Source organism: Leopardus geoffroyi, chromosome B1, assembly GCF_018350155.1.
Source record: "Leopardus geoffroyi isolate Oge1 chromosome B1, O.geoffroyi_Oge1_pat1.0, whole genome shotgun sequence".
Taxonomy (NCBI): Eukaryota; Metazoa; Chordata; class Mammalia; order Carnivora; family Felidae; genus Leopardus; species Leopardus geoffroyi.
In genome coordinates this window covers 81804829-81828752 of record NC_059327.1, presented here as the reverse complement: position 1 = coordinate 81828752, position 23924 = coordinate 81804829, and the positions used below count along the sequence as shown (strand labels likewise).

The 23924-nt window shown below is 36.8% G+C and overlaps 1 protein-coding gene across 5 annotated transcripts in view; it reads right to left on the bottom strand.

Annotated features, from left to right (window-relative positions):
* The window catches only part of ANAPC10 (anaphase promoting complex subunit 10), a 110112-nt gene that overhangs the window by 65781 nt on the left and 20407 nt on the right, over window positions 1–23924 (bottom strand). For all 5 annotated transcript variants that reach the window (XM_045466581.1, XM_045466591.1, XM_045466567.1 and 2 more), the window contains exon 3: window positions 18193–18283. In XM_045466581.1, the coding sequence (XP_045322537.1) occupies window positions 18193–18283 (91 nt within the window). The remainder of the gene's footprint in view (window positions 1–18192; window positions 18284–23924) is intronic.

The following is a 23924-nucleotide window of genomic DNA, read 5'->3' as shown; positions in this document are numbered from 1 at the left end:
AGAAGAGCATTATATCATAATTAAGGGGTCTATATATTTAAAAGATCTAAAAATTATAAATATTGATGCCCCCAACTTGAGAGCACCCAAATATACAAGTCAATTAATAACAAACATGAAGAAACTCATTGGTAATAATACAATAATAGTAGGGGACTTTAACACCCTATTTACAACAATGGACAGATTATCCAGAAGAAAATCAACAAGGAAACTATGGCTTTGAATGACACACTGGACGAATGGACTTAACAGATATATTTGGAACAGTTTATCCTAAAACAAGAGAATACACATTCTTTTGAAGTGCACATGGGACACTCTCTAGAAGAGATCACATACTGAGTCAAAGATCAGCCCTCAACAAATACAAAAAGACTGAGATTATACCATGCATATTTTCAGACCACAACGCTATGAAACTTGCAGTCAACCACAAGAAAAAAATTGGAAAGATCACAAATACATGGAGGCTAAATAATATTCTACTAAATAATGAATGGGCTAACCAGGAAATTAGAGAAGAAATAAAAAATAGATGGAAGCAAATGAAAACACGACAGTCCAAATCCTTTGGGATGCAGCAAAGGCAGTCCTAAGAGAAAAGTATATTGCAATACAGGTCTACCTCAAGAAGGAAGAAAAGTCTCAAATATACAACCTAACCTTAAACCTAAAAGACCTAGAAAAGGAACAGCAAATAAAGCCTAAAGCCAGTAGGAGAAGGGAAATAATAAAGATTAGAGCAGAAAAAAACAATATAGAAGCAAACAAAAAAACAGATCAACAAAATTAACAGCTGGCTCTTAGAAAGAATTAATAAAATTAATAAACCCCTAGCCAGACTTCTCAAAAGTAAGAGAAAGGACCCAAATAAATAAAATCACAATGAAATAGAGATAACAACCAATATCACAGAAATACAATTATAAGAGAATATTATAAAAAATTATATGCCAACGAACTGGGCAATCTGGAAGAAATGGAAATAGAATATCAGAATAGAATGATTACAAGTAATGAAATTGAATTGGTAATCAAAAAACTACCAAAAAATAAAGTCTAGGACCAGATGGATTTACAAGTGAATTCTACCTGGTATTTATAGAAGAGTTAATACCAATTCTTCTCAAAGTGTTCCAAAAAAGAGACATGGAAGGAAAACTTCCAAACTCATTCCACGACGCCAGCATTACCTTGATACCAGACAAGACAAAGACACCACTAAAAGGGAGAATTACAGGCCAATATCCCTGATGAACCTGGATACAAAAATTCTCAACAAGATACTAGCAAGTCAAATTCAACAGTACATTAAAAGAATTATTCACCACGATCAAGTGGGATTTGTAGGACAGTAGAAAGAAATTCCACTTGATCATGGTTCACTATCAGCTCAATGTTTGCACATCAATCAACATGATACACCACATTAATACAAGAAAGGGTAAGAACCATATACTCCTCTCAGGAGATGCAGAAAACCCATTTGAAAAACTAGCATCCATTCTTGATAAAAACCCTCAACAAAGTAGGGATAGATGGGACATACCTCAACATCATAAAAGCCATATATGAAAGACCCACAGCTAATACCATCCTCAATGGGGAAAAACTTGAGAGCTTTTCCTATATAGTCAGGAACAAAACAAGGATGTCCACTCTCACCATTACTATTTAACATAGTGCTGGAAGTCTTAGCCTCAGCAATCAGACAACAAAATGAAATAAAAGGCATCTAAATTGGTAAGGAAGAAGTCACACTTACACTGTTTGCAGATAACATGATATTCTCTGCAGAAAACCTGAAAGACCCCACCAAAAAATTGCTAGAACTAATATATGTATTCAGCAAAGCCACAGGTTATAAAATCAACATACAGAAATCCACTGCATTTGTATACACCAATAACGAAGCAGCAGAAAAAGAAATCAAGGAATCAATCCCATTTATAATTGCACCAAAAACCATAAGATACCTAGGAATAAACCTAACCAAAGAGTTAGAGATCTGTAATCTGAAAACTATAGAATGCTTACGAAAGAAATTAAGGAGGATGCAAAGAAATGGAAAAACATTCCATGCGCATGGATTACAAGAACAAACATTGTTAAAATGTCTATATTACCAAAAGCAACTTACACATTCAATGCAATCCCTATAAAAATACCACCAGCATTCTTCACAGAGCTAGAACAAACAATTCTAAAATCTGTGTGGAACCAGGAAAGACCCCATATAGTCCTGAAAGACCCCAAAGCAATCCTGAAAAAGAAAACCAAAGCTGGAAGCATCATAATTCCTAACTTCAAGCTGTATTACAAATCTGTAGTCATTAAGGCAGTATGGTACTGGCACAAAAACAGACACATAGATCAATGGAACAGAATAGAAAACCCAGAAATGGACCCACAACCATAAGGTCAACTAATCTTCAACAGAGCAGGAAAGAATATACAATGGAAAAAAGATGGTGTCTTCAACAAATGGTGCTGGGAAAACTCAACATCAACATGCAGAAGAATGAAACTGGACCACTTTCTTACACCATACACAAAAATAAATTCAAAATGGATGAAAGACCTAAATGTGATGCGGGAATCCATCAAAATTCTAGAGGACAACACAAGCAGCAGTCTTTCCAACCTCAGCTGGAGCAATTTTTTACGGACACGTCGCCAGAGGCAAAAGAGACAAAAGCAAACATGAACTATTCTCGGACCTCATCAAGATAAAAAAACTTCTGCATAGCAAAGGAAACAATCAACAAAACTAAAAGGTAACCTACAGAATGGGAAAAGATATTTGCAAATGACCTGTCTGATAAAGGGTTAGTATCTAAAATCTATAAAGAACTTATCAAAGAAAGATAATCCAGTTAAGAAATGGATAGAAGACATGAATAGACACTTTCCAAAGAAGACATCCAGATAACTAACAGACACATGAAAAGATGCTCAACATCACTCATCATCAGGGAAATACAAATCAAAACCACACTGAGATATACTTCACACCAGTCAGAGTATCTAAAACTAACAACTCAGGAAACAACAGATGTTGGTTGGCAAGGATGTGGAAAATGGGACCCCTCTTGCACTATTGGTAGGAATGCAAACTGGGGCAGCCACTCTGGAAAACTATATGAAGGTTTCTCAAAAAGTAAAAAATAGAACCATCCTATGATACAGTAATTGAACTACTAGGTATTTACTCAAAGGATACAAAAATACAGATTGAAACAGGTACATACACCTCAATGTATATAGCAGCATTATCAACAATAGCTAAACTATAGAAAGAGCTCAAATGTCCATCAACTGATGAATGGGTAAGGAAGATGTGCTACATATAGACATTGGAATATTACTCAGCCAGCAAAAAGAATGAAATCTTTACATTTGCAATGGCGTGGATAGAGCATGATACATGCTAGGTGAAATAAGTCAGTCAGGGAAAGGCAAATACCATATGATTTCACTCACTGTGGAATTCAAAAAAGCAAAACAGATGAACATAAAGTGGGGGGGAAACAAGAGAGAGAGGGAAAGTCACCATGAGGGACTCTTAATGATAGAGAACAAACTGAGGGTTGATGGAGAGAGATGGGCGGGGTGTGGGCTAGATGGGTGATGGGTAATAAGGAGGACAGTTGTTAAGATGAGCACTGGGAGTGGGACATAAGTGATGAATCATCGAATTCTATTCCTGAAACCAATATTGTACTGTATGTTAACTAACTATAATTTAAGTAAAAATTTAAAAAATAATCAGCTAACATAACAGAAGATTTGAGAGGGCCCCGAGCCCTCCATAGGGATGATTGCCAGATGTCCATGGACAGCTCAGAAAGAAAACCCACATGAACAGGTATGTATTAATTTTCACGGAAGATGCTTTATAGCTTCCATCATATTCTCAAAGGAGTCAGAACTTTCCCCCAGTTATACACCACTGTTCTGAAGAAGTGTCCTGAGATGATAGAATTAAAAGAGAAAATATAAATACCTACATGTATATAGCAAACCATTCAAAACTTTGTGGCTTAGGGGCACCTGAATGGCTCTGTCAGTTAAGCATCGGACTTCGGTTTAGGTTATGACCTCTCAGCTCGTGGGTTCAAGACCTGTGTCAGGCTCTATGCTGACAGCTCAGAGCCTGGAGCCTGCTTTGGATTCTGTGTTTCTGTCTCTCTCTGCCCCTCCCCCACTCATGCTCTGTGTCTGTCTCTGTCTTTCAAAAATAAATAAACATTAAAAAAAACTTTCTGGCTTAAAAAATAATCATTATTTTATGAATCTGGAATTTGGGCAAGGCTCAGAAGGGAAGTTCTACACAGCATCAGGTGTGACAACTTGACTTGAGATCTAAAGGATCTGCTTCCAAGATGATTCACTAATATGGAAAGAAAGCTGGTACTGGTTGTTAGATGAGAGCTTAGCTAAGGCTTTGACCTTCGATTCATTTTTTCATGGGCTTCTCCACTTGATGTGGGTTTTCTCACAGCAAGGCAAATGGTTATCACATAAAAGAGAGAAAACAAGGCAGAAGTTATAGACATTTTATGACTTAGCATTAGAAATGACAGTGTCATAATATCTTTACCATCAAGCAAGAGATCCACAAGGGTCTGACCCATTTCAATTGACGAGACACAGATGCCATGTTTTGATTAGGCAGCAGCAAAGTTGTAGAAGCGCATGTGTATTAGAAAGTAATATTGTGAGCATACTGGAAAATATAGCCTGCCTTAAAGATGTTCAAAGAATTAAAAGAAAACATGAGCATAATGTGGAAAGATGAAAAATACTTTTTTAAATGGAATTTGTGGACATGAAAAACAATCTGACACAAGAAATTCACTGGATGGGATTAACAGCATTTTAAACACTGCAGAAGATCATGAACATAATGATATAACTCTAGAAACTCTCCAAAATAAACCATAGAAAACAAAGAGCTCTCCTCCCTCATTAAAATAAATAGAATAATAGAGGCGCCTGGGTGGCTTGGTCTGTTGAGCAACTGATTTCGGCTCAGGTCATGATCTCGTGGTTCATGCATTCGTGCCCCACATCAGGTTCTATGCTGACAGCTCAGACCTCCTTCTCTGACCCTCCCCCACTTGCACTCTGTCACCCTCTGTCTCAAAAATAAACAAACATTACAAAGAAAATAAGTAAAATAAATAAATAGAATAATAGTATAAGGCAGACTAACATGTATGAGTCCCAGGGGAAAAAAATGGGGTAAATAGAAAGCATTTGAAAAAATTATAGCCAAAATTTTTCCAAATTTGATAAAAACTACCCACAGATTCAAGAAGGTCGATGAACTATAAAAGGATAAACATAAAGAAATCCATATAATGATAAGTCATAATCACACTGCTTAAAAAAAATAGTGATAAAAAAATCTTAAAAGCTGTGGTGGGGACATGGGGAGACACATTAAATACAGAGAAACAAAGATAAGACAACAAATTTCATATCAGAAATAATGATGAACAGCATCTTTAAAGTGTTAAAGGAAAGAAACAACCTAGAATTCAATACCCAGTGAAAGACATTTTTTAAAAGACAAAACATTTTCAAACAAAAGCTGTGAGAATTGATCACCAATAAATTTGCATTATGAGTAATGTTAAAGAAAGTTCTTTAGAAGGAAAGAAAATACCAGACAGAAATGTAAATCTATGAAAAAGAATAAAGAGCACTGTAAATGATAAATATGTGAGCAAACACAAAACATTTTTCACATTTAAAAAGTTTTCTAAAGATACTTTAAAGCAATATGTTTTGGGCTTTGTAACAAATGTAGAAATAAAGTAAATGACAACAGCAGCATAAAGGAAAATGTGAAAACAGGAGTAAAGAGTAGTAAGATTCTTGTATTTTATGTGAAATGTTATATTATTTGAAGGTAGACTGTGATAAGTTGAAGATGCGTATTGTAAATCTCAGAACTACTACTAACATTCTAAAACTTAACATTAGATAAAGAAAGACATACACTTCATAAGCTAATAGTAAAGATCAATAAAATTGATAAATCTCTAGCTAGTCTGACCAGGGAAACCAAAAAGAGAAATGATAAAAAATATCAACACCAGGTATAAAAGAAAAGATAGGGGCACGTGGGTGGCTCAGTTGGTTAAGCTTCTTCCAATTCTTGATTTCGACTCAGGTCATGATCTCGAAGTTGTGAATTTGAGCCCTGCATCAGGCTCTGTGCTGACAGCATGGAAGTCTGCTTGGGGTTCTCTCTCTCCCTCTTTCTCTGCCTCTCCTGCACTCTATATCTACCTCAAAATAAACTTTTTTAAAAAAAGAGAAAGGAAGGAAGAAAAGAAATAAGGAAGGAAATAAGTGTTGGCATGGATTTAGAGAAACTGGATGGCTTGTATAGTGCTGGTGGTGTGAGGCAGGTGGGTTGTAAAATGGTGCAGCTGCTGTGGAAATCAGTATGGCGGTACCCAAAAAACCAAACACAGAATTACCATTGATCAGGCAATTCCACTTCTGAGTATACACACAAAAATAACTTGTACATTCATGTTCACAGCAGCGTTATTAACAATAGTCATAGGGTGAAAATAATCCAAACGTCCATCGGTAAATGAAGGGATTAACAAAATGTGGTATATTCATACAAGAGAATATTATTCAGACTTAAAAGGGAATGAAATTCTGACACATGCTACATGGATGGACCTTGAACACATATGCTAAGTTAAGCTAGATACCAAAGGACAAATATTATATGATTGCATTTACATGAGATGCCTGGAACAGTTAAATACATAGATCAAATACAGATTAATACAGAAAAAGAAAAACAGTTAAATACAGAGAAAGATAAGTAAAACAGTGTTGATCATGAACTGGGGAAAGGAGGGGGTGGAGAGTTACAGTTCAATGAGTGCAGAATTTGGGTTTGGGATGATAAAAAGTTCTAGAGATGGATAGTGGTGACAGTACCACAATGTGAATGCAATTTATGCCACTAAACTATACACTTAAAAACGGTATATCTTATGTATATTTTATAATTTAAAAATCAATGAAATCACCATCTCAACAGACTAAAGAAGAAAAACCATATGATCACATAAATAGATGCAGAAATGGCATTTGAGAAATTCCAACACCTATTCACTAAAAAAAGCCTCAGCATACTAGAAACTTCATCAGCCTGAATAGAACTTCATCAACCTGATAACCTGGCAGGTTTTATTAGTTTCTGTCTAGTAAGAAAGAACAGTCCTCTGCAGGAAGCTAGAGGTATCACCAGAGGCCTAGGATTTGAGGAAGGAGTAAATGATAAATGCACCTTCATCAAAAGAATTGCAGGTGAATTATCCATAGCATTAAGTGATTGTGGAACTAGATTCAACCCACAAAAGCATCCATAAGATAGAGTTAGCTTTAAAACATACAGTCAAGTAAGGAGAGCACCAATGCTAGATCATCAAGATAGAACTGGCAATTGTAAGTTTTCCTCCTCCACTCCCATACTAGCAGGCTTGGGGAGTTCAGAAATTAAGAATTCAGAAGAAGACAAATAAAAGCTAGGTAGGGAAAGAAAAGCAAACCACACCTTCTTCCAATTACAACAGATTGAAGCTTAAGGAGAGAAAGAAACCTTAAAAGAAACTTTAAAGCAAGTCTGAGGCTTTCACTATTAGTCAGGATGGCTAGCTTATCACTATAGCTAGGATGAAATGTTTTAATTTCTAAATTTTGCTATTTGAAGACATTTTTAATTTCTCTGTTTTTCTATTTAAAATGAAGAAAGAAATGTTTATACTACCCCCAAAATGTCATACTAACAGCCAGGAGAATTCTCATCCAGGGCAAGGAAAGAATGTGCCCCTAATTTAAAAGGACAATGAAGTATAAAAGTAAATGCTACCTTGTGATTATGCACTTCAAGTCCATCTTGACACATCAATAATACATACCAATTATTACTAAAATCTACATGCTCAACTAGCCAAGGGACTGCTACAAGAATTAAAAGTTGTTTATTTTCTGTGAAGGAAAGAATATCTAAGGAGTCAAAAATTCTGTTTCAACCTAACAGAATACAGTTGACCCGTGAAGAACATGAGTTTGAACTGCATGGTCCACTCATACTCAGATTTTTTTCAACAAACACAGTATAGGACTGCAAATGTATTTTCCTTATGATTTTCTTAATAACATTTTTTCTAGCTTTACTGTAAGGATATAGTGTATAATACACATAACATACATGATATGTGTTAATCAACTATGTTATTGATAAGGATTCCAGTCAACAATAAGCTATTACTAGTTAAGTTTTTGGGGATTCAGAAGTTACACGCAAATTTTCAACCGCGCAGGAGAGTCCCCAACCCCTGTGCTGTTCAAGGGTCAACTGTATAAATTCCCAATTGAACCTCTTTCAAGCTTATTTGTAATTTAATTTTTTCAACACAGGAACTATTAAATTAGTGCATAATATACTCACAAACACAATATGGAAATCAAATGGAAGAAAGTTGAGCATGGGACTTACATAATGGAGGTATGAAAGTTGGCTCCTAAGAACTAAAAAAAGTTACCCCATCCTAAATTATATCACGTTTTAGTCATAATCCTTGACAGTAAATTTCTAACATTTCCTTTAATTTTTTTTCATTCATAACTCAAAGTGTAGTTGACTGGTAAAGTCCAATAAATATCCAGTTGAGGTTGACAATTTCTAATGTAGTTGCAATTGTCTTTAGCTTAGTACCTATTTTTTACAATTAATTTATTTATTTTGAGAGAGATAGAGCACAAGTGGGGAGAGGCAGGCAGAGAATCCCAAACATGCTCCTTGTTGTCGGTGCAGAGCCCAATGCGGAGCTCAATCTCATAAACCATGAGATCGTGACCTGAGCTGAAACCAAGAGTCAGACATCTAACTAACTAAGCCATCCAGGCACCCCCTACTACCTATTATTTTTTTAACGGCATCAGCACTTTGATTTTTCCATTTGCTCTGCTTTTTGAAAATAAGGGAGAGGGACACTGGGCTCACCACGTCCTGTGGATCACTTAGATTCCACCCACACCTGCCTAAATAACACAGAAAATCTCCAGAAGACTAGCAGAACAGATTCTCTGGAGGCAAGCATAGACGAGAAGCCCATGGAAGAGGGTAGGAAGGGTGGAGAGGCGATGCGCACTCCACGGACTGGCGGGAGGGAGCCGGGCGGAGGGGCGGCCCGCCGGCCAAGCAGAGGCCCCAAGTCTGGCTTGCAAAAGCAGAGGGGCCAGACGGAGTGTGTTCTGACAGCAAGCGGGACTTAACATCTGGAAGGTTATAAGTTAACAGCTCTGCTCGGAGAACAGGAGGGCTGGAGGACAACGGGAGGGAGAGTTGTTGAGCCCCGGACAACACAGCGCAGCGTGGCGGGGAACAAAGGTGCTCGCCAGCACCATCTCCCTCGCCCACCCCCCAGCCAAAATCCCAAAGGGAACCAGTTCCTGCCAGGGAACTTGCCTGCACCGCGCAAACACCCAGGGCTGTGCTTCTGTGGATCCATCCCTCCAGCGGCAGGTCTGACTCCCGCCCGGTGCCGCAGGGCCCTGCCCGAAGCGGATCTCTGAAGGAAAAGTGAGCTGAGCCTACCCCTCCCGCCCCTGTGCACCCTGCCGATCCACCCCAGCTAATACACCAGATCCCCAGCACCACAAGCCTGGCAGTGTGCAAGTAGCCCAGATGGGCCATGCCACCCCACAGTGAATCCTACCCCTAAAAGAGGGGAAGAGAAAATATACACCAGTCTGACTGTAGCCCCAGCGGTGGGCTGGGGGCAGACAACAGGTCTGACTGCGGCCCCGCCCACCAAGTTATTCAAGACAGCACAGGGGAAGTGCCCTGCAGTTCCTCACCACTCCAGAGACTATCCAAAATGATGAAACGGAAGAATTCCCCTCAAAAGAATCTCCAGGAAATAACGACAGCTAACTAACTGATCAAAAACGATTTAAACAATATAACAGAAAGTGAATATAGAATAATAGTCATAAAATTAATCGCTGGGCTTGAAAACAGTATAAAGGACAGCAGAGAATCTATTGCTACAGAGATCAAGGGACTAAGGAACAGCCAGGAGGAGCTAAAAAATGCTATTAATGCGCTGCAAAATAAAATGGAGACGACCACAGCTTGGACTGAAGAGGCACAGGAGAGAATAGATGAACTAGAAGATAAAATTATGGAAAAAGAGGAAGCTGAGAAAAAGAGAGATAAAAAAAATCCAGGAGTATGAGGGGAAAATTAGAGAACTAAGTGATGCACTAAAGAGAAATAATCTACGCATAATTGGTATTCCAGAGAAGGAAGAGAGAAGGAAAGGTGCTGAAGGTGTACTTGAAGAAATAACAGCTGAGAACTTCCCTGATCTGGGGAAGGAAAAAGGCATTGAAATCCAAGAGGCACAGAGAACTCCCTTCAGACGTAACTTGAATCGATCTTCTGCACAACATATCATAGTGAAACTGGCAAAATACAAGGATAAAGAGAAAATTCTGAAAGCAGCGAGGGATAAACGTGCCCTAACATATAAAGGGAGACTTATAAGACTCGTGACTGATCTCTCTACTGAAACTTGGCAGGCCAGAAAGGAATGGCAGGAGATCTTCAATGTGATGAACAGAAAAAAATATGCAGCCGAGAATCCTTTATCCAGCAAGTCTGTCATTTAGAATAGAAGGAGAGATAAAGGTCTTCCCAAACAAACAAAAACTGAAGGAATTCGTCACCACTAAACCAGCCCTACAAGAGATCCTAAGGGGGATCCTGTGAGACAAAGTACCAGAGACATCGCTACAAGCATGAAACATACAGACATCACAATGACGCTAAACCCGTATCTTTCTATAATAACACTGAATGTAAATGGACTAAATGCTCCAACCAAAAGACATAGGGTATCAGAATGGATAAAAAAACAAGACCCATCTATTTGCTGTCTACAAGAGACTCATTTTAGACCTGAGGACACCTTTAGATTGAAAGTGAGGGGATGGAGAACTATTTATCATGCTACTAGAAGTCAAAAGAAAGCTGGAGTAGCCATACTTATATCAGACAAACCAGACTTTAAATTAAAGGGTGTAACAAGAGACGAAGAAAATTATATAATAATTACAGGGTCTATCCATCAAGAAGACCTAACAATTATAAATGTCTATGCACCAAATACGGGAGCCCCCAAATATATAAAACAATTACTCATAAACATAAGCAACCTTATTGATAAGAATGTGGTAATTGCAGGGGACTTTAACACTCCACTTACAGAAATGGATAGATCATCTAGACACACGGTCAATAAAGAAACAAGGGCCCTGAATGATACATTAGATCAGATAGACTTGACAGATATATTTAGAACTCTGCATCCCAAAGCAACAGAATATACTTTCTTCTCGAGTGCACATGGAACATTCTCCAAGATAGATCACATACTGGGTCACAAAACAGCCCTTCATAAGTATACAAGAATTGAGATCATACCATGCATACTTTCGGACAACAATGCTATGAAGCTTGAAATCAACCACAGGAAAAAGTCTGGAAAACCTCCAAAAGCATGGAGGTTAAAGAACACCCTACTAAAGAATGAGTGGGTCAACCAGGCAATTAGAGAAGAAATTTAAAAATATATGGAAACAAACAAAAATGAAAATACAACAATCCAAACGCTTTGGGATGCAGCGAAGGCAGTCCTGAGAGGAAAATACATTGCAATCCAGGCCTATCTCAAGAAACAAGAAAAATCCTAAATACAAAATCTAACAGCACACCTAAAGGAAATAGAAGCAGAGCAGCAAAGACCCCCAAACCCAGCAGAAAAAGAGAAATAATAAAGATCAGAGCAGAAATAAACAACATAGAACCTAAAACAACTGTAGAGCAGATCAATGAAACCAAGAGTTGTTTTTTGAAAAAATAAACAAAATTGATAAACCTCTAGCCAGGCTTCTCAAAAAGAAAAGGGAGATGACCCAAATAGATAAAATCATGAATGATAATGGAACTATTACAACCAATCCCTTAGAAATACAAGCAACTGTCAGGGAATACTATGAAAAATTATATGCCAACAAACTGGACAACCTGGAAGAAATGGACAATTTCCTCAACACCCACACGCTTCCAAAACTCAAACAGGAGGAAACAGAAAGCTTGAACAGACCCATAACCAGCAAAGAAATTGAATCAGTTATCAAAAATCTCCCAACAAATAAGAGTCCAGGACCAGATGGCTTCCCTGGGGAATTCTACCAGACATTTAAAGCAGAGATAATACCTATCCTTCTAAAGCTATTCCAAAAAATAGAAAGGGAAGGAAAACTTCCAGACTCATTCTATGAAGCCAGTATTACTTTGATTTCTAAACCAGACAGAGACCCAGTAAAAAAAGAAAACTACAGGCCAATATCCCTGATGAATATGGATGCAAAAATTCTCAATAAGATACTAGCAAATCGAACTCAACAGCTTATAAAAAGAATTATTCACCACGATCAAGTGGGATTCATTCCTGGGATGCAGGGCTGGTTCAACATTCGCAAATCAATCAATATGATACATCACATTAATAAAAAGAAAAGAACCATGTGATCCTGCCAATTGATGCAGAAAAAGCATTTGACAAAATTCAGCATCCTTTCTTAATAAAAACCCTCGAGAAAGTCAGGATAGAAGGAACATACGTAAACATCATAAAAGCCATTTATGAAAAGCCCACAGCTAATATCATCCTCAATGGGGAAAAACTGAGAGCTTTCCCCCTGAGATCAGGAACACGACAGGGATGTCCACTCTCACTGCTGTTGTTTAACATAGTGTTGGAAGTGCTAGCATCAGCAATCAGACAACAAAAGGAAATCAAAGGCATCAAAATTGGCAAAGATGAAGTCAAGCTTTCACTTTTTGCAGATGACATGATATTATACATGGAAAATCCGATAGACTCCACTAAAAGTCTACTAGAACTGATACATGAATTCAGCAACATTGCAGGATACAAAATCAATGTACAGAAATCAGTTGCATTCTTATACACTGATAATGAAGCAACAGTAAGACAAATAAAGAAACTGATCCCATTCACAATTGCACCAAGAAGCACAAAATACCTAGGAATAAATCTAACCAAAGATGTACAAGATCTGTATGCTGAAAACTATCGAAAGCTTATGAAGGAAATTGAAGAGGATATAAAGAAATGGAAAGACATTCCGTGCTCATGGATTGGAAGAATAAATATTGTTAAAATGTCAATACTACCCAAAGCTATCTACACATTCAGTGCAATCCCAATCAAAATTGCACCAGCATTCTTCTTGAAGCTAGAACAAGCAATCCTAAAATTCATATGGAACCACAAAAGGCCCGAAACAGCCAAAGTAATTTTGAAGAAGAAGACCAAAGCAGGAGGCATCACAATCCCAGACTTTAGCCTCTACTACAAAGCTGTAATCATCAAGACAGCATGGTATTGGCACAAAAACAGACACATAGACCAATGGAATAGAATAGAAACCCCAGAACTAGACCCACAAACGTATGGCCAACTCATCTTTGACAAAGCAGGAAAGAACATCCAATGGAAAAAAGACAGTCTCTTTAACAAATGGTGCTGGGAGAACTGGACAGCAACATGCAGAAGAATGAAACTAGACCACTTTCTTACACCATTCACAAAAATAAACTCAAAATGGATAAAGGACCTGAATGTGAGACAGGAAACCATCAAAACCCTAGAGGAGAAAGCAGGAAAGGACCTCTCTGATCTCAGCCGCAGCAATTTCTTACTTGACACATCCCCAAAGGCAAGGGAATTAAACACAAAAATGAACTACTGGGACCTTATGAAGATAAAAAGCTTCTGCACAGGAAAGGAAACAATCAACAAACTAAAAGGCAACCAACGGAATGGGAAAAGATATTTGCAAATGACATATCGGACAAAGGGCTAGTATCCAAAATCTATAAAGAGCTCACCAAACTCCACACCCGAAAAACAAATAATCCAGTGAAGAAATGGGCAGAAAACATGAATAGACACTTCTCTAAAGAAGACATCCAGATGGCCAACAGGCACATGAAAAGATGCTCAACATCGCTCCTCATCAGGGAAATACAAATCAAAACCACACTCAGATATCACCTCACGCCAGTCAGAGTGGCCAAAATGAACAAATCAGGAGACTATAGATGCTGGAGAGGATGTGGAGAAACGGAACCCTTTTGCACTGTTGGTGGCAATGCAAACTGGTGCAGCCACTCAGGAAAACAGTGTGGAGGTTCCTCAAAAAATTAAAAATAGATCTACCCTATGACCCAGCAGTAGCACTGTTAGGAATTTATCCACAGGATACAGGAGTGCTGACTCATAGAGGCACTGTACCCCAATGTTTATAGCAGCACTCTCAACAATAGCCAAATTGTGGAAAGAGCCTAAATGTCCATCAACTGACGAATGGATAAAGAAATTGTGGTTTATATACACAATGGAGTACTACGTGGCAATGAGAAAGAATGAAATATGGCTCTTTGTAGCAAAGTGGATGGAACTGGAGAGTGTTATGCTAAGTGAAATAAGCCATACAGAGAAAGACAGATACCACATGTTTTCACTCTTATGTGGATCCTGACAAACTTACCAAAATTTCTCATGGGGGAGGGGAAGGGGAAAAAAAAGGAAAAAAAAAAAAAAAAAAAGAGAGGGAGGGAGCCAAAACATAAGAGACTCTTAAAAACTGAACAAAACTGAGGGTTGATGGGGGGTGGGAGGGAGGGGAGGGGGATGATGGGCATTGAGGAGGGCATCTTTTGGGATGAGCACTGGGTGTTGTATGGAAACCAATTTGACAATAAATTTCATATATTAAAAAAAAAAGAAAATAAGGGAGAAATGCAATAAACTATTGACTAATTGCACAACTGCCTTTTTACAAAGATGTCTGAGTGCTGAAACCACAGTGCTGCCACAAGATAGGTCCTAGTGTTCATCTGTTAACTAGTACTTTTTAAAAACCTAAAACTAATCAACAGAGATGACTGAGCAGAAAGTATAGACATTATAAAACGCAAATTGAGGGACATTCGTTAACATAACTGGTCTAGGGGCACCTGTGTGGCTCAGTCAGTTAAGCCTCCAACTTCCACCCAGGTCACGATCTCATAGTTCATGAGTTTGAGTCCTGGATCAGTCTCTGCAGTAAGGAGCTTGCCTGGAATTCTCTCTTTCCCTGTCTCTCTGCCTCTCCCCCACATTCTGTCTCTCAAAATAAATAAATAAACTTTTTAAGAAATGTATTAAAAATAAATAAAACTAAATAACTGGCCTATTATCTTTAAAAGTGCCAAGATCATGAAAGTTAAGAGTGAAGAAATGTTCCAGATTAAAAGAGACTAAAGAGACGTGACATCCAAATTGAACCTGTGATTCAACTCTACTGGCACAATTGGTAGAACAGGAATGGGGCTGTAGAATTAAATGTATCAATGTTAATTTCCTAAGGATGTATCATGGTTATGTAGGAGAATGCCTTTGTTTATAGGAATGACATACAAAAACATTCTGAAGAGCTGAAATATATATTGGTAACTTACTCTGAAATGATTTAAAGGAAAAAACTTGTACGATACTTGCAACTTTTCTCTAAGTAGGAGATTGTTTCAAAATTCTTAATCAACTTCCCTTTTTGTAAAACACTTGTTTAAAAATGTGTTCCTTCAGGCACTTGGGTTGCTCAGTCGGTTAAGCGTCCAATTCTTAATTTTAGCTCAGGTCATGACCTCACAGTTCATGACTTCAAGTCCGGCATCTGGCACCACACTGGCAGTGCAGAGCCTGCTTGGGATTCTCTCTCTCCCTCTCTCTCTGCCCTTCCCTTGCTTGCATTTTCTCTCTCTCTCAAAATAAAAAATAATAAATAAATAAATAATTTTAAAAATTTTTAATAAAATAAAAAAAGAAGAAGAAAAAGTGTTCCTCAAAACCTTGGGTTTCCCTAGTGACATCAAGGGCTGACTTAAGCAGGGAGGGCCTTAAGTTCCTGAGTGTTTTAATAAGCTTGGGAAACAGCTAAATACTAATTACAAAATGTTTTTTAAGTCTAGACTGCTAGATCACATCCACCCTCTGTAACTGCATAGGGTGTGGCCTGAACAAATTACTTAATTTTTCTAAGTTTTAGTTTCTTCATCTGTAAAATAAGAAAAATGATAGTGCCTACAGCTTACAAAGATATTTGGAGGACCACTTAAAAATGATATATATCAACAACTATTTAACGCCTGATAAATTTCACAGATTTTTTAAAATTATTTGTTCAATATGCTAGCCTTCCATATAAAATTGTATTTGTAAAAAAAAAAAAAAAGCCTGCTATTCTAATATAATACAATTAAATTAGGACACTCATTATATCAGTTTTAAGTGATAAACTTTGTTGTCATGGAAAAAATTTGCTCTAGGCTATACAGTATAATGGTTAAAAGCACAAGTTCTCAGGTCAGAGCACTTGCCTTCAGTTGCAATTCTGCCACTCATTTGCTGTGTGATCTTGGCAAGTTAATTTATCTAAGGATAAAAATAGCTGTAGAGCAATAACTCTACTAAGAATTTATCCAAAGGATCCAGGAGTGCTGATTCATAGGGTCACATGCACCCCAATGTTTATAGCAGCGCTATCAACAATAGCCAAATTATGGAAAGAGCCCAAATATCCATTAACTGATGAATGGATAAAGAAGATGTGGTACATATATATAATAGAATACTACTCAGCAATGAAAATGAATGAAATCTTGCCATTTGCAACAATATGGATGGAACTGAAGAGTATCATGCTAAGTGAAATAAGTCAGAGAAAGACAGATATCACATGTTTTCACTCATATGTATAATTTGAGAAACTTAACAGAAGACCAGGGGGGAAGGGAAGGGAAAAAAAAAATAGTTACAAACAAAGAGGGAGGCAAACCATAAGAGACTCTTAAATACAGAGAACAAATTGAGGGTTGATGGCGGGGGGAGGGGTAATGGGTGATGGGCATTGAGGAGGGCACTTGTTAGGATGAGCACTGGGTGTTGTATGTAAGTGATGAATCATGGGAACCTACTCCTGAAGCCAAGAGCACACTGTATACAGTGCATGTTACCTAACTTGACAATAAATTATATTTAAAAAAAGAAAAAAATTGCTGTAGAGGTTAAATGAAATGAATGCATAAGGCTTTTTAGCAAAGTATCTGATATTTTTAGTCTTTAAAAAAATATCAGGTGCTGTTTTTATTTCTGGCATGTACATATGTAATACACAAGGGCAATAGTTGGCATACTACACCCAAGTGGGTGAACTCTGCCCGCCTCCTACTTTTGTAAGATCAAGTTTATTAGAAAAGCTAAACTCAGCCAGTATGTATTGCCTGTGGCTGTTTTCATGCTATAATGGCCTGAGTAGTTGCAACACAGACCTGATAGCCCACAAGGCCTAAAATACTTATTATCTGGATTTTTCATAAGAAATTTGCTGATCTATACCCTCGGTGAGAAAAACACACTAAAAATACAATACCATAAAATGTTAAAACAGATGATATAAGTGGAGAAAGATAACCAAGTTACTGGTTTCCATGTGTCTCAATAAATTCAAAGCAACTGAAAAACATATGGTTATTTTCCTTTCCCCAAAAAAGTAAGCATTTCAAAACTGAAAATGTCCTTCGAGGTTCTAAATTAAAACATTTTTTTTTTCCACATGGAAATACAAATCTGAGAATTAAATGAATAGTCTATACCTAAACAACTTACTATTATCACTCCAGGTGTATTCACTGTGATGCATTAAGGCATTGCATTAGGTCATAAGCAAAGCATATTTTTCCGAAATAAATCACACATGAAAAGTATATTTACTAAATCTCCATGTAAAAGGACCTGTGTAAAGTACCATAAAGAATTCACAAAAGACAAGACAGGGTAAACTTAAAACACAATCTAAATAAGCAGAAAAATAATCTCAAGGCGTATAAAAACCAGTTAAGTGCATTTCACCATAATTTCTATATTTCTTTAAATTTTTTGTAAATAAAATAGATTACTTTGTCCACTTAACCTACACAAATAGAAAAATCCAAAAATGTATTACCTGAATTGGATGTTTACTAAATGAGGCTGGGAGCCATCTGATTGCCAGTAAGTTTCAAGATTGTCATCTCGTAACTGATCCACTCCAAATCCTAAAACACAAGTGACGGTAAGTTCTCATGAAAAAGAAAGAGCTATATATTCGAAATATAAAATTACCATACACATTTGTCCAGAAAGTTTGATAAAGAGGATGGTCAATACTCTAAACTTTAAATTAGAATTCTTCCATCTTCTTAAGAAGATCTCAACTCTTAGAATATCATTTGCACACACAAAATGTTACATTAGGGCCAACTGTTCTTGGTTGTTGGCTTTAATTTTTAAAGAGTATCTCCTAAATAAACTCTAAACACAGCATGTCTTCAAATCCAGTTTATACTTTCTACAAGGTGGTAATAAGACTGATCCTCATGTCCTACAAAATCAGGTTTTATTAAGTTCAAGATGCCATACATCTTTCTTGTGACAAGAAAAAGGATACCTTAAAATATTTTCAAAAATCACATACATTTTGAAGCCAAGTGTTTCTGATCAAATTCTGATTAGTCAAAAATTAAATTTGCCCAGAATTGCATATCTAGCTATTCTAGATAACTGAAGTAAAAATAACCTGTATTGCTTTTTGATTAAAATCATAATAATGCATACTAATTATAGAAATAATTTAATGGTAAGGTGTGGATGTTTCAAAAGTATTTAAGAGAAATTGATCTAATTTACATTTTAGTTTTTTGAGTAAGTAGTATATTCATTATAGATCAAATTCAAAAGGTACAAAAAAGAACATGGTGGAAAGTCTCTATCTCCCCCACCCCCACCATCCAGTTTCCCTCCTCAAATATAATCAATGTTATCAATTTTTTACATACTCTTTCACACATACTATACACATATATAAGCAAATGCATAATTCTTTTTTCCCCTCTACACAAATAATGGCATATGATAAATAGCTCTGCACTTTGCTTTTCTTTTTCACTTAAATTATCTGAAAGATTCTTCCATATCAATAATAATAATTAATAATAATAATAATAATAATAACAACAGCAGCAGCAAATACCGATATCACATTCACTATGTGCCAGGTACATTCTAAGCATTTTATATGATTATATCATGTAATGTTTATTTAACTCATATAGTAACTCAGTTAACCTAAGCAGCTCCCACATTTTTTAAAGGTTATACAATATCTCACTGTCTGGAAATGTAATAATTATTTAACCAAACCCCTATAAGATACTTAGACTGTTTCCAATGTTTTCCTATTACAAACAACACTGCAGTAAACATCTACCTATCTAAAATCTTCAAATGCATATCAGTATTTCTGGAGGATAGACTTCTAGGAATAGAACCCTGGGTCATTTGAATTTTTAATTTGATAAATATTGCCAATTTCTCCTCCAAAATGCATCCTCACCAATAATGTACGAGAACATATATTCCTTTATGTAACCAGTAAAACTTGTGATATTCTGAAATCTTTATACTAGATTTTGAAGACTTAGTATAAAAACATTAAATATCTCTATTTAATAATTTATTATATATTGATTATATATTGAAATAATTTTGGATATATGGAGATGAAATAAATTATGAAAATTGTATCTTTTTAAATTTTAATAGGGGTACTGGATAGTATACGTGGTTTGCTAGATTTCTCTTGGATAGCACTTCTCTGTACTCATGCTAAAATGAAATCATTCTTTTAAGTATTTGCTAACCTGATAGGTAAAAACTTATTATTTCAAACTTTCGTTGATCATTTATATTTCTTCTTATAGAAAACACCTATTCATAACCTCCTATATTTTCATTGCACTTTGGTCCCTTTATTGATTTATAACTCTTTTACTATTACGGATATTAACCCTATGTCTGTTCCATGTGATCCAAATATGCTCTCCGCAGTCTGAGATTTATATCTTAAATCTTCATATGCTGCATTTACAGTATATACTAGTGAATAAGAAAGGTTCTTCCTTTCTGGGTGGCTTGGTCGGTTGGGTGGCTTGGTCGGTTAAGCGTCCGACTTCGGCTCAGGTCATGATCTCACGGTCCGTGAGTTCGAGCCCCGCATCGGGCTCTGTGTTGAAAGCTCAGAGCCTGGAGCCTGTTTCAGATTCTGTGTCTCCCTCTCTCTCTGCCCCTCCCCTGCTCATGCTCTGTCTCTCTCTGTCTCAAAAATAAATAAACGTTAAAAAAAAAATTTTTTTTTAAATAAAAAAAGAAAGGTTCTTCCAGAGAAAATAATTTTTGCATTAAATTCTGAAGTACTAGTAAGAGTTAACTAGGTAAACAGGTAGAAGGGCAAGGTTAAAAACCATTCAATAAAGAGAAAAACACATAATGGCACAGAAAAGGAAAAGTGGAATCTATAGGAAACAAAGGTAGCTTTTGGTAGCTAAGGCTACACATTGGGTTGCATCAGGAAATGAACCAGAGACATATGAAAGGAGTCAGATCATACAGATTCTTATGTACTAAGATATGAAGTATAAATTATCTTGAAAAATATGCCAACCTACATAAGAATTTTTAATAGGTAAGTTATATGATCAGGAAATAATCAGATCAGAATCTTCAGATAGACTCTTCATTGCCAGGGAGGGAGAAACCCATCCTAAGTAATCAAAACTCCAAGTGATGATGGTCTGAATTCAGACAGTGACCAAGATAAATGTTAAAAAATAGCTTCCTATTGCACCAAAGAAAATCTTAAAATATAAAAACTGGGTTCTCCATTACTCACTCTGTAACTCTTAGATCTGTGCTGTGCAATATGGTGGCGACTAGCTGCATGAGACTATTGAAGAAATATGGCTAGTTCAACTCGAGATTTGCTATAAGTGCAAAATATATATTGGTTGAAGACTAGTATGAAATGCAAACCATCTCACTAATAATAAGTCTAGTTATCTTGAACTAAAAACATATTATTACATTGGGGTGCCTGGGTGGCTCAGTCAGTTAAACATCCAACTTCGGCTCAGGTCACAATCTTGCAGTTTGTGGGTTTGAGCCCCGCATTGGACTCTGTGCTGATGGCTCGGAGCCTGCAGCCTGCTTCAGGTTCTGTATCTCCCTCTCTCTCTGCCCCTCCCCCACTCGTGGTCTGTCTCTCTCTCTCTCAAAAATGAATAAACATTAAACATTAAAAAAAAAAACAAAAACCATATTATTACAATTAGTTGCACCCATTTCTTTATCCTTTTTAATGTAGGTACTAGAAAATTTAAGTTACACATGCAACTTGCATTATATGTCTTTTGGACCATGCTGCCTTAGACCATGCTTCTTTCTTTATATGTTATTTCTAAGCCTAATTCAGAATATTCAGTTCTGCAAATTATAAGATAAAAAGTTGTTTTGGTACTAACATAAAGAGTTCTTAAGTTCTAAATCCCTTTTTCTTCTTGTCAGTTATGAGTTCCCTAAAAGAGGATAACTCAATTACAGGACTCTTCCTTAAGAGCTCCACCGTTAAATATTCTATTGATTAAAAGACCTTTTGTCACATATTTTATTTTAGCTATTTGGATAGGTTTTCTTTCTCTTTCATTTCACAATTTTACAAGTGTGTGCTCAAAGAATTTCACAAAATGGTGTTTTTTCTTAACAAGTAAAATAAACATTAAACAAAAAACCTGAATAACTTATCCAGAATAAGAGGATGTCCTGTAACTCAAGACTAGTCATTTTAAGTGTCTAATTGATATTGCTTATGAAACTCTAACAGTATAACTAAGTAGGTACACTCTCATCAAGAATTAATCAGTCTAAATCTTTACCTCTGGAATACTAAGTATGATTATCAGCTTCTAGTTCTTCAAACTATGTCTCACAAACAGAACCTCTTACAAGCATCTGTTTATGTGCCAGTGCCATAGCTCATAGAGTAAGCTTCTTTTCCAAAGCTTCCCATTCAGCGTTGTATCTGGATTCTTTTTAGTCCAAACAAAAGAACCAAAGACAGACCTGTGATAACTGCTTTGATAGGTATCATGATAATGCACTCAAACAATATTATCCAGAAAAAAAACTTTCATATGATGTAGTGATTCATAAGTCGGTGGTTCACAGTATGGTCCCTGGACCAGCAGCATCACTGCTATCTGGGAACTTATTAGGAAATCTAAACCTACTGCATCAGAAACTTTCAGCATTAACCTGTTTAAGAGTCCGTATTTTAATAAATCCTGTAAGTGATTACTATGCATGCTAAAATTTTAGAACTTTTATGGCAGGTCTACTCAACTTGGACACTACTGATAGTGTGCACTGGATAATTCTTTCAGGAGCAGGGGCTATCCTGTGCATTATAAAATATTTAGCAGCATCTCTGGCCTCTACTATTTGTCAGTCATAATCTTCCCCCCAAACCAGCAGTTGTATCAATCAAAAACATCTGCAGATATTACCAAATGTATCCCTAGGGGGTAAAATCATCCCCAGGTGAGAACCACTGCTCTAAGGAAAAGAAAACTAGCATTCACCTGTGGTTACTGTTATTGTTTAGTAAATATCTACTCTTCTCTACCCATCCTCCAGGAGAACAAAATGATTCTGCACTCCAGTCATAGTGGAGCTTAATCATGACTTGTTTTGGTCAACACAATGTAAATGAATGTGACACAAGCAGAGGTTTTAAATGTGCTGGCAAGGTCTAACTTGGCACCCTTCTAAATGTTGGCACCCCACTAAGACATTGTGCCTGAACACATGGAGCAGGCCTAGACCCAAGTCACAGCCTACAGCCAAGCCATAGCCAAGCAAAAAATAAATTTTGTTATAATATGCCACTGAGAGATTAGGCTTGTTTGTCACAGACCATTAGTGCAGCAAGAGCTGACTAACACAACATCAATAGATGAGATACATTTGAGTAGCCCAGTTTAGATTGCCTCTAGGAGTAAAACAGCCATTGTCACCTCAAGCATATCTTTTAACACAAATCCTTCCACGTTTGCCAGGGTGCTATTATAACTGGGGCATATGTGTTGACTCTGAAGACACAAAGATAGATAACACGTGGTCTCTGTGGAATTCATTTATCTAATGCACTATCTACGCTGTGACTATTTACATGTAAACTAATTAAAAACAAATAAAATTTAAAATGATTTTTCAATAACACTAGTCTCATTTAAAGTATTCAACAGAGAGGTGCCTGAGCGGCTCAATCAGTTGAGTGTCCGACTCTTGATGTGGCTTAGGCCGTGATCCCAAGGTTGTGGGATCGAGCCCCACATCAGTCTCCTTGTTGAGCATGGAGCCTGCATGAGATAACTATCTCTCTCTCTCTCTCTCTCTCTCTCTCTCTCTTTGTCTCTCTCTGCCCCTCCCCCCTGCTCATGCTCCCACTCGCTCTCTCCCTCTCTCTCAAATAGAATAATAAATAAAAAATAAAGTACTCAATAGCTACACATAACTAGCAGCTACCTCCCTGTACAGTCCAATATGTTCCATTGGCCAGCACTGAGGAACAGAAGCAGATAAATTACAATATAAAGAGTTAAGTACTATAATAAAGAGATGAAGAAAAAAAAAACACAAAAAGGGGTGGCTAAACAACACGCTACTAAACCACCAATAGGTCAACAAAGAAATCAAAGAGGAAATTTAAAAATACCAGGAGACAAAGGAAAATGGAAGTGCAACAGTTCAAATATTTGGGACGCAGCAAAACCAATTCTAAAAGGGAAGTTTACGGAGATAAAG